Source organism: Schistocerca americana, chromosome 2, assembly GCF_021461395.2.
Source record: "Schistocerca americana isolate TAMUIC-IGC-003095 chromosome 2, iqSchAmer2.1, whole genome shotgun sequence".
NCBI classification, from domain to species: Eukaryota; Metazoa; Arthropoda; class Insecta; order Orthoptera; family Acrididae; genus Schistocerca; species Schistocerca americana.
Genome location: NC_060120.1, coordinates 761178710 through 761197205, shown reverse-complemented (window position 1 = coordinate 761197205; position 18496 = coordinate 761178710). Strand labels below are relative to the sequence as shown.

Sequence of the window (18496 nt, the reverse complement as noted above, 5' to 3'; positions counted from 1 at the left end):
CTTGCTTAATCGCAGTGACTATGTTGCAGCTACCTCTGGTTTCACCATGGTAGAATTTCAAAGTAATCGCTGACTTGTGACAATGTTTTGAATAAAGTCTGACTGCAGTTGTTGGGCATGTCCACTCAGCATGGCAGTCAAGTGGAGAGGGAATTCAATCTGGGCTTCAGGGCAGAACAGTTGGACTGAGATTATTTGCGAGCTGGCACTGAGGATGCTAATTTGTTTGTCATATGACCACTCATTAACTTTAGTTTCAGTGTGAAAAGATTGATGTCACACAGTGGTAAGCGAAATATTGTTGAATTGTAAATATTTACACGTTTTTTCTAAGTGTAGTTCTTCTGACAATCTTAGTGTTCGTCATCTTCTTGCAATAACTGTTCTTAATTGGATCCAACATTATCGGCTACCCTAAAACAAGAGTCACTGGAAAATGTGTTTCTTAATAAATAGAGTTTACAGAGGTGGCAAGTATAACCATAACGTAACAACCAACAATGCTCGTGCCATGTATGCAGACTGGTGACAAGGACACCCTATCCTGCTACAATCTTTGGATCTGGAGCCCGATTGCCAGTGTCAATGTATGGTGAGTGAATTTGGCATTTTCGGTGTGAACTCGATTTCCAAAGAAAGTTGGACAGGAAAATGAATATAGACAGTGAACAATTATTTTTATTACAAATTGCTTGTGCTGTATATATTTGAATAACAATGGCTAGCTAAACTGAGAATAGTAATGTAATTAATGGAGATGACAGTGTTATTAGGACACTGTTGCAATGTATCTTATTAATGAGTCAAAACTGACTATCAGAATTCAAAATGATAAGGCAGCAAAAAATGAAAGTTCAAATTTTCAAATAAATGTAGAACCACCTGAAGCAATGACAGATAACAATCATGTTGATGCTATGGGAAAGGGGAAGTGCCAATGCAGTTTATACAAAAAATAAACACAAATTTGAACAAACCATTCAGTGAGCGTAATATAAAAATTCTGGATAAAAAACTTAATAATAAGTGGAATTTGAACAAAAAATCTGTAATTATGAGGAAAATATGAACAAAAAAACTTGATCAACATAGTCAAACATTGAAATTAGATTTGGCCAAATGTGGGATCAAAAGGCAGTAGGTCATTGTCATGAACTGCGTAGTCAGTTCAATAATTTTTTGCAGGAATGTAGCAAATTGCTCGACAAGAAACAATATGAGTTCATGCGTGAGGTCATGATGCACTGTTAGCAGATAACAGCAGGTGTAACTAAGCTAGAGATGCTAGTTAGCCCACAGCAGGAAATTATGAAACAAATGAATAATGAGGTAGTTCATATTATGGTACAAGTTTTTGCACAAACATTATTGTCAATAACATGCTTGGTCAAGAACAGTTTAAGGACTTTTGATACCCACAAATAATTACAACCCATGGATTTCATGAAACAATTTAAAGTTGTGTTTGCATGAATTCGAAATGAATCAGAAAAACTGATATTTCTGTAATACGATGTGAGCCCAGGTGATAGATCACGTATCCAATCAGTATGCTATATTTGCAAACTCTGAAAATGCATTTCTTAACAAATATTGGTTGTGCGAGAAATAATGAAGCATCAAAGTAAAATTATGTTTGATGCTCAACTACGATCAAAATGAAAGGCTGATGCACAAATTTCTTCAGAAATGATGGGAATGTAAGACGTATCTGGACAATCCTATTAGTGATGACGATTTAATCACAATTTTGATAAAGCATTTACCATGTAAAGTAAAAAAAAAAAAACAATTAGCTTCACAAACTTTTGATGACTTTGACAAGTTGTTATGGGTTGTTGATTGTTTGGAAGAGACTGACTTGAAGGAATGCCTGCTGGATTGGAACAAAATATGACTCATTGAGAGCAACATTTGCAGTGATGCAACACACCGCAGCAAGATAATTTTGGATACCCACTGTGGACTCAACAAAATGACAGTCATCAGCGGTAAAATGACACATGAAGAGATGAACACTCATGAAATTGTGTGTGTGCAATGATGACTGGTTTTGAAATGATGACAGGAGGGAAAACAATTTTGGTAGATGGAAATCAGGATGTAGTACATGATGGAAGCGTTTGATACCATTCACTGCTCTGAGTTACAGGTAACAGACACTGACACTGTGCCCGATTACTGGCAAACTAGTAGTAGTTTCAGATGCGACTCACTCCAGAATATGTGAACAGTTTAAGGGGTCAGATGTGAGAATACAAATGATCAGGTGTGAAACTGAACACATTAAAACTGAACTACTGAGAGAAGATGTGCAAGTTGTGGTGGAGGCTTTGAATCCAGTACCCAAACTCAGTCTAAACAGTCAGAAAATTACAGCAGTTGTAGATTCTGGTAGTGATACCACAGCAATCTCCAAGAATTTATATGAACATCTTTGTGAAATAGACGAAATACCTGTCTTCCCTGTGAATAGCATGCACATAGTTACTGCAACTGGGCTAGTAGTCACGCTGTTATTGGGTAGGCACTCAGTTGGTGCAACATTTTAGACAGATACTATGATATGGTTGTGCTGTATCTTGATCCTTTGACTGTGAATTGAACTTTTGGTAATGACTGGCTGGCAGAAAGATGATGTAGGATTGATTACAAAAGAAGAAGTTTAAGTATTTGTAATAAGAGTGAAGTATTGAAGGTTAATTTCATTTGATTTTTCAGGGAAAAGGAAGTAGCCTCTGCAGCATGTGGTGTTTATTTTTTTAAAAGCATACATGATGGAACTGATGTGCCATTATATATATGCAAAGGATAACGGACCACAGAAAAGTAGAGGAAATTCAGGAGATGATTTCAAAAATTCACAAAGAAACAGATCATCTGAGTAATTTGCCCACTTCCTATAGAGAAGAATTACAAGAAGTTTTAACTGTGCACATTGAAGCACTTTCAAGTAAACTTCAACTGATGAAGGGAGGTGAATGTCAAAGTGCAGGCACATGAACCATTTAAAAACAAATCATATTCAATAACAATAACGAAAAGAGAAGCTGTAGGGAAGGAGATTACATGATATAACTGAGAGATCAGCAATGAATACTGCAATCCGTACACCCACTAATTAAAACACACAGCTTGGTCAGACTTGTTTTGGATGATCAGTTATCCATCACAGTGTCTTACCCTAAGAGGAGAATATTGACAACATTTTGCAAAACTTTCCTGGCACTTGTTACCTTATTAGTTTGGGTATGACAGGTAATTATTGGCAGTAAGAGCTGGAGGAGGGAAGCCGAACGTTTACTGTATTCTTGCACAATGTACATTGTTACCATTTCAAATGGATGCCATTTGGTTTAAAATTTTAACAGCAGCATTTGTTAGACCTTTGGATGAGATTCCTGGAGAACTTTACAGGAAGTAATAGTGTTCATTGATGATGTTCTGACTGTGTCTACTTTGTGGGAAGAGCTAAATAAAGTTTTAGGTACAGATAGATTAGCTGGAGTCTCAATTCGTGAGGAACCATATATCATTCTTGGGACATGTTATCTTATCAGCAGGTATTTTGCCAGATCCAAAGAAATTAGAAGCAGTTTGAAATTTTCCAGTACCAACTTGTAAAAAATAACTTCAATCTTTCTTCAGTTTTCAAGGGTATTGTCACCGATTTCTGAAGGGACATTGCTTGTCATTACCTGCATTGCTGGTATTAACAAAGGATGATTCAGTTTGGACCTGGAGGACAGAACAACAAGAAGTGTTTGATGAGATAAACAAACACCTCTTAGAAGCTCCACTATTGCATCTGACAGACCTTAATGAACCATTTCATCTCTGGATGAATGCCAGTGAATTTTGACTTGCTGTCCATCTCTATCAAATAGTCAAAGAAGATGGTCAAGAGCAATATCAGATGGTCATGTTTACAAGTCATGTTTTGTCAGCATGTGAAAGGAAATACAATGTGACTGAAAGTGAAGTACTTGCGATTGTATGGGGCTCTGAATAGTTCCGCTTAATTGCAAATTATTGCATAATTGTCTTGCTATATGGGATCTCGTCCTTCAAGAATACAATTTTGAGATACAATGCATTCCAGGTGAAAGAAATGTGGTGCCTGATGCAATGTCACGTCTTCTGCAAAATTTGAAAGATGTTTGCACAGACATACACCATGTAAAAATTCACTGGTTTTTACATAGTATCACAAAAGCAGACCAAGAGGCCGGTGAGATGTTAAAAATGATAAAGACAATGTATTCAGATGAGGCTGAGATTAAAATTTGACAATATTACTTAATTCACAGTGACATCTTGTACCGATGAATCGACTTAAAACTCAGAATCAAGAAGACAGGCTATCTCAGTATCATGGAGGCAGGCTTGCATACCACAATGTGTTTTCTATGTTTTGACCTAATATATCCTCACAAGTTTTGCACATTTTGATCTGAAGAAATATTTACAGCAACTTCAAAAGCAAGTGATTTTTGAGGACATATTTGGGAAGTACAAATGACTATTAGAGATTGAGACTTACATTTGCATACCAAAGTGCCTACATTGCAACATTTGTGCACAATATTCTCCCACAAAAAATGGGTGAAATCACTGGTTGGGATCTTTCCGGATGCCTTCCAAAGTCTTGTGGGAATTTCCCACAATTCTTCGTAGTGGCTGAATTATTTTCAAAATCTGTTCACTTCTTTCCACTGAGAAAATCTGGTGGCTAACATTGCTACATCAATGAACAGGCCTTTGTTGAACCCTACTGAACATATAATACACAAACTAGGATGACTGTTCAGATTCACATGGCAAAGAACCAGACAATGTTTTCAATGGGTGTATTAATTTTCCCTCACCAACTCAATTAACCACTGGAGGAGGACAGCAAATGGCTTTGAAGTAGATGGAGAAGATGTCAATGGCAAGAACCGCAAGACACAACCATTTGGTGAAATCCATTTTGTACAAAATTAAGAAATTTCTCCATTATTACTTGGGGGAATTTAGAATTCAGTGAATAGGGTATCAAGATTCTTTTGGGTTAGAGAAAGTTAATGGCGAAAAAAATTTTGGACTTCAACATGTACCATTGGCATATGGAAGCAAATGAAAACGTAAATGAATAACATAGTCAGGATGATAGGGTGGCATAGATTGGTTGAGTATCTATCCCAGTGTTGTAGTATAAGGGCATGCTTCCTGTGATTTGTTAGTGAATTACCAGTAACCTTGTATTAGTGGATGTATGTATCTGTGTGCAAAATGTCAATATGTAGTTGACTGAACTATGGGGTATTACCATCTATTTAGTGATAGTATACTATTAAACTAATTGTCGTACATGGCTGTAATGTTCATGTTGAGCAGTATGAATTCTGTGTTGGAGTGATTCTGCTGCCTTTTTCCTTTTTGTTTTCAAGATCTACCGGCTGGCAACAGTACATCATCATTACGTTAGCCCGTGCAAGGAAGTGGCTCATATGAGGTAAATGACATCACAATATGCAAGGTCAACAGTTGGCAAGCCTTCTGTGGAGCGGCATATTGGTTCCTGTGAAACACCACAACAACACACATGACTGCACTGCACGAAGTGGCTGGGCAGTTATCTTCCCCAGCAGACAACTTGGTGGCTGTTTCGTTTACCAACATAGCCACGAGTCGGAGCAATGACGTGAGTCTTTGAGTTTGTGTGACATTTCTATAGTATCAGTTAAGTTACATAACAAAAAGAGTCATGGAATGTATATTGGAAAGACAGGTTAGAGGCCATATGGGTAGAGGAGAGTGCTCATTGCAGCTGACAAAAATATTCTCTTTAATGAAGTTGAAGTTGAGCAAGACAGTAAAGCTATCTAGTTGTGTATGACAGGTTTAGATGAAAGCAAGTTAATTGTTGAATGTTTTTCTGGCCACCTCATTCCACTGTGAGAGTTCTGGAGTCATTGGCGCGTAAATACCCAGATCATGCAATACTATTGGACGTGGCTTTAACCTACTGAGTATAGACTGGGATGTCTATGAATTCATTGTGGTGGGTATAGAGAGACCGTGATGCGACATGCTTTTGAACATGTTTCCTGAAAACTATGTTGATGAGCTAGTTCGGCAGCCCACACACAATGGAAATATCATAGGCATTGTAGATACAAACAGTCTGGACCTTATCAACAGCATCAGTATGGAAACAGGGATTAGCGATCATGATGTCATTATAGCAACAATGGTTACAAAAGTTAATAAATCAGTTCAAATGGCTATGAGAATGTTGCTGCTAGAAGGAGCACATAAGCAGTTGTTAGCACCTCACTTACAGTGAACTGATATCACTTAGTTCCAGTTAGATGGACATAGAGGAATTAAAGGCAAAGTTTAAGCAGATTGTAAATCATGGTCTAGAGAGTTATGTGCCTAGTAAGTGGGCTAAGGATGGAAAAGACCCAGCATTGTTTAATAACAAAATTCAGAAAATGCTGAGGAAACAGGGGCTGTTGCACTCTCAGTTCAAAGGAGAGCACACAAATGACAACAAGCAAAGGTTACTAGAGATGCGTGTGTCTGTGAAACGATCTACACAAGAAGCATACAACAACTATCACCATCATACCTTAGCAAAATATCTGGCACAGAAAGCGTAAAAATTCTGGTCCTACATAAAATCACTAAGTGGGTCTAAGGCTTCCATCCAGTCTCATGTTGACCAATCTGATGGGGCAGCTGAAGATAGCAAAACAAATGCTGAAGTTTTAAATTTCACATTCAAGAAATTATTCACACATGAGAATTGTACAAACATACTATCATTTGACCATCAGACAGACTTCCATATGGATGACATAGTAATAAGCATCCCTGGCATAGAGAAACAACTGAAAATTTTGAAAACAAATAAGTCACCAGGCCTGGATGGCATTCCAGTTCGGTTTTACAAAGAGTTGAGTGGAGAGAGTTGAGTAATAGAGTTCAGTCTGGGCATCCGAACCGAGCAGTCAGACTGAGACTATGCACAGAGCGACACCGAAGTAGCTAATTTGTTTGTAGTATGATCATTCATGCTGCATTTGTTCGTTTGAGAGTTTCAGTGTGAAAAGATTGATGACACATAGTGGCATACGGAAAAGATGAAGGTCGCTTAGTGACATGCATAATATTGCTGAACTGTGAACATTTAAAAATGTTTGCTAAGAGTAACACTACTGACAATAAATCTTACTGTTTGTGATCTGCTAACAATAACTATTCTTAATCAGACACAAGTTACACTGAAATAAGTGTTTCTTAAGTAAAGGGGTTGAGAGAGATGTCAGTAACGTCATAATATAACATGCACGCATGGAGCAGTCATGTTATAAGATGTATAGAAACTCTCCACAAGTGTGGCAAATCTTCATCACCATCTTGTGACTGTGATGCTGAATCACGGACAGTCACTCATGTTGTATCAAATGTCCTTCATGTAACTACAAGGGTCCCCTCAATCATTTCCTGACAGTGATGGGTTGAGTGATAAACTGTAGAAAAGACATTCGTATTTGCCTATAGCTATTGTCATATTATGGTGTACAGTGCTGAGCCAGAACATTATGACCACTGCTGATCGCGAGGTTGAATGCCTCCTGGTGGTGTAGCAGGCATGTGACACAGTAGCCTGTAAGCTGAAGAGAGAGAAATGGCCAGTAATTATAGATAAGATAGGGGCCACAAATGTGGAACTCCACTGACGTAAGTGGTTTTGGCTAAGGGCACATTGTTATGGCCTTGCAGCTGGAAATGAGAACATCTGAAATGCCAAAGCTGATTGCCTGTTGGTGTATTTCTGTTGCGAGTACCTATGAAGAGTGGTTGAAGGATGGTGAAACAATGAGTAGCCCATATGGTATTGGACAACCACGTCTCATCATAGAACATAGAGGTCGAAGGATCCTCCACTGTGTAATCCAGAATAGGCAGTGATTTTTGGCAGATCTGACAGCAGAGTACAATGCTGGTGCAGGCACAAGTGTCTTGGAGCACACAGTTCACAAGTCATTGTTGAACATGTAGCTCCATATCACACAACCCCTAGTGTTCCTGTGTTGACACAATGACATTGTCTGTTATGATTGCAGTGGACACAGAATCACTGAATTTTCACCGTGGATCAATAGAAACGGGTCGCTTGTCAAATGAATCACATTTCTTGTTACATCAGGTTGATGATTGGGTCCTTACAAAGACGTCATCTGCGCGAATGGGTGCATGGAACATGCACTGCACCACAGATGCAGACCAATGAGGGCAGAATTATCTACAGGGTACACTGAGCTGCACTTCCATGGAATCTGCGATGGTGATCGAAGGCATCATCACCGCCGTGAATTACGTGAACATTATTGCTGACCAGCTGCATCGCTTCATGCTTGAAGTCTTCCCCCATGGCAATGACATCTTCCAGGAGGGTAACTGTCCTTGTTGCCAGGTCACAATTGTGCAACAATTGGCCAGCAAATGTGAGCGATCTGTACTCGCTGGAACACATATTGGGAGCTAGCTGCGTGCCCACAGACCACCATCCTGTAATTTGCAGGAATTGCTTGACTTGTTTGGGGACATGTGATGCCACATACTTCGAGAGTCCTGTCAAAGGCATGTAGAATCCATGCCAAGCAGAATCTCCGGTGAACTGTGTTTGAAAAGTGGAACAACACGATATTAATAAACAGGTGGTCATAATGTTTTGGCTCATCAATGTAGCAGCTTCGTAATCTTTGGGTCTGTACGAGGTGCGGCTAGAAAAAAACAATTTCATGTTATCTCCTTCAATGTACTCTCCTCCTCGGTCTCTACACCGCTCCATACGAATTTTCCACTGTTCATAGCAATGCTGCAGATCATTTTCGGTAAGTCCATACATTACTTCCGTCGCTTTTTCTTTTACTCCTTCAACAGTCTCAAATCTAGTTCCTTTCAAAGCTGACTTGACTTTAGGGAAAAGAAAGAAGTCACAGGGGGCTAAATCAGGTGAGTAGGGTGGATGATCTAAGATGGAAATGTTGTGTTTTGCCAAAAACGTCTTCACTGACAACGCACTGTGAGCTGGGGCATTGTCTTGGTGAAGGATCCATGACTTTTTTCTCCACAAATCGTTCCGTTTTCTCCGTACTCGCTCACGTAGGGTAGCCAGGACGCTAATGTAGTAATGCTGATTCACTGTTTGTCCCTCTGGTACCCAATCAATGTGCACAATCCCTTTGATGTCAAAAAAAACAATCATCATTGCCTTGAATTTCGATTTTGACATTCGCGCTTTTTTTGTCGTGGAGAACCAGGAGTTTTCCAATGCATCGATTGGCGTTTAGTTTCGGGATCGTAAGTAAAAAACCACAATTCATCGCAAGTAATAACATTTTGTAAGAAGGTGGGATCACTTTCAATGTTTTCCAGGATGTCAGAACAAATCATTCTTCGGCGTTCCTTCTGTTCAATTGTGAGACACTTTGGAACCATTTTTCAACACACTTTGTTCATGTTGAAACTTTCATGAAGAATCTGCCCAACACTTTCCTTGTCAACTCCTGTTAACTCAGACACTGCTCTGATTGCTAAACGGCGATCTTGTCGAACAAGTTTATCGATTTTTTCAATGTTTGCATCAGTTTTTGCTGACAATGGTCTGCCAGTGCGAGTGTCATCACTGGTGTCTTCGCGGCCATCTTTAAATCGTTTAAACCACTCAAACACTTGTGTTCGCGATAAACAATCATTGCCGTACACTTGTTGTAACATTACAAATGTTTCACTTGCAGATTTTCCTAGTTTGAAACAAAATTTGATGTTAACACGCTGTTCTTTCTGTACACTCAACATTTTCCGACGCACAGACAAAAGTCAACTACTTAAAACAGACGCCACGGGCAGACTGAGTGCAGGAGGCAGATGAAATTCGAGCAGTAGGCGGAGCGAGAGTCACGTGACAGGCCACGCGACTTTCAGCCTTATTGCATTCGTTTTATTGTTTCACCAGTACTAGTCCGGTTTTTTTCTAGCCACACCTCGTATAGCTATCTTTGTGATGCTGAAGCTTTAACATATACCGCATGAAAAATACATAAACAACAAAGTATTAGATAAAAACAGCAGCTGAGCAATACAAGATATGGAGCAGTGTCTCTTTTCAAAGTAGCTGTTTTTGTATAAACATACATATACAGATTACACATTTAGAAGTAATTTCAATAGTTTTCAGTGGATTGAAACAAAACATGCATGGATGTCATCTTTCCTTAAATGGAAAAGATTTCTGATGGCATTTCCATGAGCTACCTGAGAAATTAACGGGGATGGTATCTTGGATGAAATAGTAAAGTTTCTCAAGTGATGGAACTCAACCATCCTAAAGTGCTGCAAAGAAACACTGTAGATGCGTATTATTTTTAAAATATACTTTGTATATGGAAGCCTTAGAAGAACATTCATTGGTACAATCAGGAAATATACAAACATGAAATTTTATAAAAACTATGTCCATAAGGAGCTAGCTGTCTACAGAAAGTGGGAAATACAGTGGTTGGACGAAAATATGGAAACACCACAAGAAATGCATGCTTGAAATAAATGCAGATGCCAGCCAAGCATTTAGGTGGTACTGTTGTATTTGTCCATAAACGGCACTTGTGTAATGCCATCAATAAGCTGCAAGCAATAGTCATAGTCAAAAGTAGTCGTGAGTCGTTATGTCGGGGCTAGGTGAATTCAAATGTCGGGGGAATTACTAGTGCTTGTATGGTGGGTGCTTCTGTAACCAAGGCAACTGAAGTGCTCGGTTTCACAAGATGCACTTTGTCAAAGAATAATAGCGTGTAAAGATACAGGGAAAGCAGAAAAAATTCATTAAATTACAATGCACATAAAAGCGTATGCTGAGTGATCATGACAGTCAGTCATTGAAGAGGATTATGATGAAAAATAAGAGGATGGCAGCTGCAAAAGTCACTACAGAACTGAATGTCAGCACTAAAACAACAGGAATTAGCCTCATACACTAGGAACAGCCCAGCAAACTTGAATTTCAAAACCACACATCCACGATGCAAATGCCCATAACAGGAAAACATGATGCCAAAGCCATAAAACATGGACTATGGAGCCATGGAACAAAGTCATTTGGTCTTGTTTCACATTGATTTCACCTCTTGGCTGAGTTTACATATGGTGTACACCATCCCATGCCTATGATACAGACTGCTTTGCTGCCACGAGTGAAATGTGCTCCAGATTTTAGTGAGCAGAAAAAAACAGGTGCTCTATGATGCAGTACTGGACAGAGTGTGTCACTAAACAAAGGGTGCCAAAGTTATTATTGTGGAGTCTATTTTGGAAAATATACTGATGCAGAAAAATCGCAGTATGAAAAAATAATTAATGAAGAGTAATGAAATTTCAAGAACACATTATTCTTGGTAACATATTTCAGTGGGAAAAATTGGAAGGTCACAGGTTAATGTAAGCGCGAGATAAGCCACTGCAGTTGTGAAATGTTGACACATTAATAACTGGTGCAACAGCCAGAATGTAGAATGCAAGCACACAAACGTGTATGCATTGTGTTGCACAAGTGCCTGTTGGCAGTTTGTGGGATAGAGTTCCATGCCTGATGCACTTGGTCAGTCAACACAGGAATAATAAATGCTGTTTGTGGATGACACTGGAGTTGTCATCCAATAGTGTCACACTTGTGCTTGATTGGAGACACACCTGGTGAATGAGTAGGCCAGGGCGACATGTTGACACTCTGTACAGCATGGTGGGTTACAACAGCGGTATGCATGTGAGCGCTATCACATTGGGAAACACTACCTGGAATACTGTTCATCAATGGCAGCATAACGTATTGAGTCACCAGATAGATGTACAGATTTGCAATCAGGGTGCATGGGATAACCATGAGTGTGCTCCTGCTGTCATATGAAATTGCACCCTAAATCATAACATAAGGCGTAGGTCCAATGTGTCTAGCACACAGACAGGTTGGTTGCAGGCTTTCAACTGGCCTCCTCCTAATCAAAACATGGCCATCATTGGCACCAAAGCAGAACCAGTTTCCATCACAAAACACAACAGGCCTCCACCCTGTCCTCCAACGAGCTCTCACTTCACACCACTGAAATCGCAAATGGCGGTGGTTAGTCAGTGGAATGTACACTACAGGCATCTCACTCGGAGCTGTCCTAGAAGTAATCAAGTTTTAACAGTTCACTGTGTCACTATGGTGCCAACTGCTGTTCAAATTTTGAACAGACATTGTCTTTCAGACATAGAAACAGACCTATCGACTTTTGTTTATGTGGCATAACTCCTTCCTGGCAGCATGATTTTATTTCCCCCGTCAGTGTATAGTAATGTCAGAATATATACTGAAAGCTTCATCTATTTGAGAAAAAATGTTCGAGTTAGAACACGGGAAAACTAAAAAAAGGTAAACCTTATTTTCTTTCAAGTTACCATTTTAAAATAACCCCGTGAAATAGTTTCAATTAATTCCTTGAGTTGAAATTTGATTTTGGTGGTAACACAAGAGTTAATATCAGGATAACAATTACATGAACATTACATTGAGTCAAAGAACTATATTTTTTTTTTATTAAAAAACTATGATTCAATATTTGTTAGTTACAATTACAATTGACTTCGTGTGTGTGTGTGTGTGTGTGTGTGTGTGTGTGTGTGTGTGTGTGTGTGTGTGTGTCTTTCTTTGGAACTGTGCTGTACTGCTTTAAGAAAGTGATGTCTTTGCATTTGCCTTTACATGCGTATGATGAAAATTAGGAAGGGCCACTCTGTAAGGTTGTAACGTCCCCACAGAAAATACCCTCTACCACGCACCAATTAATCATTGTCAATCAAACCATCCACCTTCATTCACTTTGGAAAAGTATCTGATCTGATTTTCTCGTAACATATGCGGCGACAGCTAGACGACGCCAAAGTATTTTCTAGTACGTTTATTCTTTGAAATAACCGAGATGCATATATGCATTCTCCATGGTTGTTAGAGTGGTAACTAGGACAGCTTCTGGAGTAGGGATTGAGGGATTGACGTATTTCTGAGAGATACATATTCTGATTTTCTTCTCGCTAAATCGAGCGAATTAACTTTTGTGCCACTAGCGGTTTGTTTGAATAGAAAGAGAGTGTAAACGGAAAATATTTAAGACGTGGAATCACCGGAGATCTGGACATGTAATGGAGATGGATTTAATACACAATTTCCTTCATAAATAAGGTTTGTGACTTTTTGTTCCAGAGTGAATGAACGAATGAGTTTTTTCTGAACCATTTGATGATCACGTTGGCCCTGTAATTAGTGGGGAAGTTTCAGCTGTGTCGAAGAGAGCCTGCAATCACTGAGTCTGTGTTAAATCGTCCAAAGAGGCTTCGTACACATCTGGAATTCGCAATCTTTCATAAAAGGAACAAATTGTCCACACGATTGATTCTCCCGACTGAATACAGTGTTTAACAGTAATAATAAATGTAAAGATCTCTTACAGCAAGCCAGCCGCTGATTACCAAGACGAAGGACTCCACCAAAGATGCTATTTGGCTGATTTCACGTAATGAAATATTATAATAAAAACTGTACATAGATAAAGGAGAGAAAGAGAGAGAGCGAATGAAAATAGAGATAATACTAATAATCCTCCGTTAGTCTAACTTTTCGCCTGTCTTATCACGGATCAGCCAAGACACGGGAGGCCCTTACATTACTGTATAGATTTATGTGTGAAGGTGAAAGGGTCTTAAAGGCAACAGATACACGTCTATACAGACAAGACATTACAAAAAGTTAGAGGCTAGCTGCATTCATCATCTATTCATAGAGGAAGAGACGACAACTTATTATCTTGTTAAAAGGTCCCTTGTCAGACTTTGTAATTCCAAAGAAGCCAAGTGGTGACAGGTGTGAATATTACTGAACCATCATATTAATAAGTCACCTATGCGTAATACTGACACAAATTATTTACTGAATAACGGAAAACATGCAGAAGCCGATCACAAAGAAGATTGATTTGTGTTCTGGATAAATGTAGGATCACGTGAAGTAATACTGACCCTATGACTTGGCTTAGAAGATAGGCTGAAGAAAGGCAAACCCATTCAGAGAAAGATTTTGACAGTACTGACTGGTAAATGTTCATTGAAATTCTGAATGGTGCAGGGATAAAATACATGGAATAAGAGGTTATTTACAGTGTCTACATAAACCAGACTGCAGTTGAATAAAACGTTCTTGGTTTTCAAGCCGTGTCAATTCGAATAAAATCCTCGAACTTTCGATGACCATCTCTGCCGCGGTCATCAGGAGTTCACTGACTGCTGGGGCCGCTACAGTTTCTTGGTTGTATAGGCATGATGACATCACCAGCAGCCAATCAGATAGACCTAATATGGCGTTTGTGGGTAAGTCGACCCAGGCAGATAGCGGACTATTGCCCATGGGAGCGCCAAAGGCAGGCCCCATGTTTGAAACTGCCGCTCCCGCGTTGCACATCTGTCATTACTTCCTTTCGATGTCCAACACCCACCCCCATGCCCTGCTGAGTGTCCCCCTGTGGTCTCTGTTGACATTATTGTTGTTTAAACGAATCTAAGCCACTTCCTTTATAATAGAATCCCAATGTGTAGATGCATGAGTCAACACTTTTGTATTTTCAAACTGTATTTTATGTCGGCTTTCTAGGCAATTCTCCACTATGGCTGACTTGTCAAGCTCTCTTTGTTTAATATGGCGCTTGTGCTCAGCACAATGCTCTGCAGCTGTGTGAATTGTTTATCTGATATAGATGTTGCCACATTCACAGGGTACACCATACAGACTGGACACTCAAAGCGCATTGTCGTCTTTAACAGGGTGCATCGTATCTCGTATCTTGGGGGCAGGCTGGAACACTGGTCTTAGCCCATGTTTCTGCAGCAAACGTCCTAACTTACTGCTAGTTGTCTCACAATATGGCAGGAATGCAGTCTGTTTGGCCTCTTCTACTGATTCACCAGGTGTCCTTCGGCAGCCCTTGAAAGCATTTGCGATGTCTCTTTTTCTGTATCCATTTTCCCCGAAAGCATGTTTTAAGTTCTGCAATTCAGACTGTAGGTGGTCATAGTCAGAGATAATCTTGGCTTGCAAGGGCCACTGACAAAAGACACCTGGTGAATCAGTAGAAGAGGCCAAATGAACTGCATTCCTGCCATATTGTGGAGCAACTAGCAGTAAGTTAGGACGTTTGCTGCAGAAACATGGGCTAAGACCAGTATTCCAGCTGGCCCCCAAGATATGAGATATGGTGTGCCCTGTTAAGGACGACAGTGCTCTTTGAGTGGCCGGCGTGTATGGTGTACCCTGCGAATGTAGCAGCATGTATATCAGACAAACAATTCGCACGGTTGTGGAGCCTTCTGCTCAGCACAAGCGCCGTATAAAACAAAGGGAGCTTGACAAGTTGGCCATAGCGGAGCATTGCCTAGAAAACGGACACAAAATATAGTTTGAAAATACAAAAGTATTAGCTCATGCATCTACATATTGGGACTCCATTATAAAGGATGCGGCCGATATTCGTTTAAACAACAATAATTTCAACAGAGACCAGGGGGACACACTCAGCAGGGCATGGGGGTGGGCATTGGACATTGAAAGAAAGCAAAGATAGATGCACGATGCGGGAACGGATGTTTCAAATGTGGCGTCTGCCCCTGGCGCCAGCTGATGTCACTGGTGCTGCCACGGGAAATAGCTCCGCTAGCTGTCCGGGTCGACTTAGGCGCATGCGCCACATTGGGTCTATCTAATTGGCTGCTGATGATGACATCATGCCTATAAAAGCAGGAAATCATAGCAGCCCCAGCAGTCAGTGAACTCCTGACTACGATGGTGGAGATGGTCATCAAAAGCTCGAGGATTTTATTCAAACTGACATGGCTTTAAAATCGAGAACATTTTATTCATGTATGCCATTTTGAAAGACTCTGAGGACACAGGCTGCAGTTATAAAACTCAACGAATATGTAAAGGAAGCAGCAGCTGGGAAGGGAGTGAGAAGGATTATAGGTTGTTGTAGATGTTATTCAGTCTGAACATTCAGCACACTGTGAAGGAATTCGCAGAGGAATTGGGAAAGAAATTAAGGTTCAGGGAGAAGGAACTAGAGCATGATATGTCTCTCTGGGAGTTGCTTGTGTGATGTTGAGGTACTCCCATGGCCAGCAAGATCCCCATATCTATCCCCAACAAAATATGAGGGACCAGCTCTGATATCAACCCTGTCCCAGTGCTAGAACCCATGTTATCAAGGAAAGTTACAAAAGTTGGGGCCAGCTTGGCTCAAGAGAGGATGGAACAGTTTTATACCATCCTTCCCAACTGAAATGGTGTATGCATCTAGTCAGAGGGTGTCTAACTTCACACTGATAAGTGAGCTCATACTGCCAAGTTCTTTGTAAATCTCACTTGATTTTGTAATCAGTGAAACATCACATATTCTCTCAAGCTATGAAGTTTCATTTCATTTTGTTCTTGCCACCCCTTCTGGTGCTTCACTTTTCATCAGGAAGGTTTTTTTTTTTTTTTTTTTTTTTTAAAAAAAAGATTGCTATCATGCATGCTCTATTAAGTGATCTCATTAGTTGTTGAAGTTTATCTGCACTGGAAGAGAACACTAATGTCAAAATACTACAAATAAATAAATATGGGACATTTATTACAAATTTTGTGTCCTCCTGCAAATGAAATAACATGTTACAGTCAGAGGTGCACTACAAGTCTCACCTCTATTGAGAGCACTTACCTTCGAAAAGCATGCACCCATGTGAACTTTGGGTGTTGGAGGCAAACCATTGCTCACTGGTCTTGGAGGTGTCAGTCTCTTTTTTTCCCTTCTTCGTGGTGGGACTGGAGGTGTATCAGACAACAAATCTGGTTCAGGACCAGATCCCAGTGCATCACCTAAATCACAAGCAGTGTTTCTAGCCCTAGGTTTATCACAATACTTTATTTGTAAAAAAAAACTATCTTTTCTACAAACTGATACCAGCAACCAGCTTACTCACCATTAGTACAAATCTCCTTGTCTGCAGCACCACTATCACTAAGAGAGCGCTGTCGCTGCCCATTGACTGTCAATGTTGCCACTATTCCACACATTTCATCCAGAGAATTGTGCTTTCTTGGTGATGATCCTGAGCCTACAGAGTTACGAATAAATATATTTGTAAAGGCTCAATGTTAGGTAAATGTTGTTCCGTCGGTGGATGACAGATGTTTATTAGAATGGAGAGTTAACATAATTTCGTGCAATTTAATACATGATGCCCACATGAAATCTCCCTGATTTCCAATGTTATTAATGAAAGAACTATGATACAAATATTTGCGGTCTGAAGCTTCATTTTTTAATAGGCAAGTCAAAAAGTTTGTGTATATATTTTCTAAACAATTCTTTTTGTTTTGTTTCACATGTTAAATAATTATTAGAAATGACTACAACTCAAGAGAGAGCCCAATGCATGGTGTGGTAAGCAGAAATGAAATTATACAGTGCTGCCCTAAGAAACTTCTGATGTGAATTTCAAGGGGACTCATTAGACATGAAGACAATTAAGACTTTTTAACACAAGTTTCTATCCAAAGGCAGTGTAAACAGGCAGACAAGATCTGGCAGAAAAATGCACATCTGGAGGAGATCAGAGGCACCTTCCAAAGAAGTCCATCAAAGCCAGTTTGTGAAGCACTGAGAGCTAAACATCCATTGGTGAAAAGTTCACAAAATGCCGCATGCTTACAAAGTTCAAATCACACAAGCATTGAAGTGAAGCGATTTGCAGCTTTGCACTGGATTCACTATTGAGATGTTGCAGTGTGTGAGGATCCTATATAGTCACATGTCAATTTACTGGTCAGTATGTGTGACATTCAAAAGTAAATGTATCGCTATCTCTGATTTTGCTCAGGTAGAATTCAAAAGTAATCGCTGCCCACAGACACTATTTTGAATAATGTCTGATTGTTGTTGCTGGGTGTGAGCACTTAGCACGGCAGTCCCGCACAGTACCGTCAGAAGGTCCGAGCTTAGAGGTTGGATTGAGAAGATACATGGGCTGACACTGTTCTAATTAAATTACTAATTCATTTGGAATATGATTACTCATGTCACATTTTTTCAGTTTAGAGATTCAATGTGAAAAGACTGGTGTCTTATTGTGGCATGCAGAATACTGCTAAACTGTGCACATTTAAAAGTGTTTCCTATAAGTAATGTTGTCAGTAATAAACCATATGGTATACTAACAATAACTCTTCTTAATCAAACCCGTAATTATCCATTTCCTCAAATTATCAGTCATTGAAACATTTGTAACTTAATTATTAGAGTTGAGAGAGGTGGCAGCATCATCACAAAACAGCATGCTAGCACTGGTTGTGTTATAACCGAATCAGCCAAAGTCCCAG

General features: G+C 39.7%; 1 protein-coding gene across 11 annotated transcripts in view; it reads right to left on the bottom strand.

Moving 5' to 3' along the window:
• LOC124595060 (mitogen-activated protein kinase kinase kinase kinase 5) overlaps positions 1–18496 on the bottom strand; it is a 307956-nt gene that overhangs the window by 42923 nt on the left and 246537 nt on the right. For 8 of the 11 annotated variants that reach the window (XM_047133627.1, XM_047133629.1, XM_047133628.1 and 5 more), the window contains 2 exons: positions 17098–17232; positions 16836–16993 (listed from right to left, as the gene is read on the bottom strand). In XM_047133627.1, coding sequence (XP_046989583.1) covers positions 16836–16993; positions 17098–17232 — 293 coding nt within the window. The remainder of the gene's footprint in view (positions 1–16835; positions 16994–17097; positions 17233–18496) is intronic. The other 3 variants (XM_047133632.1, XM_047133636.1, XM_047133638.1) reach the window with 1 other exon arrangement.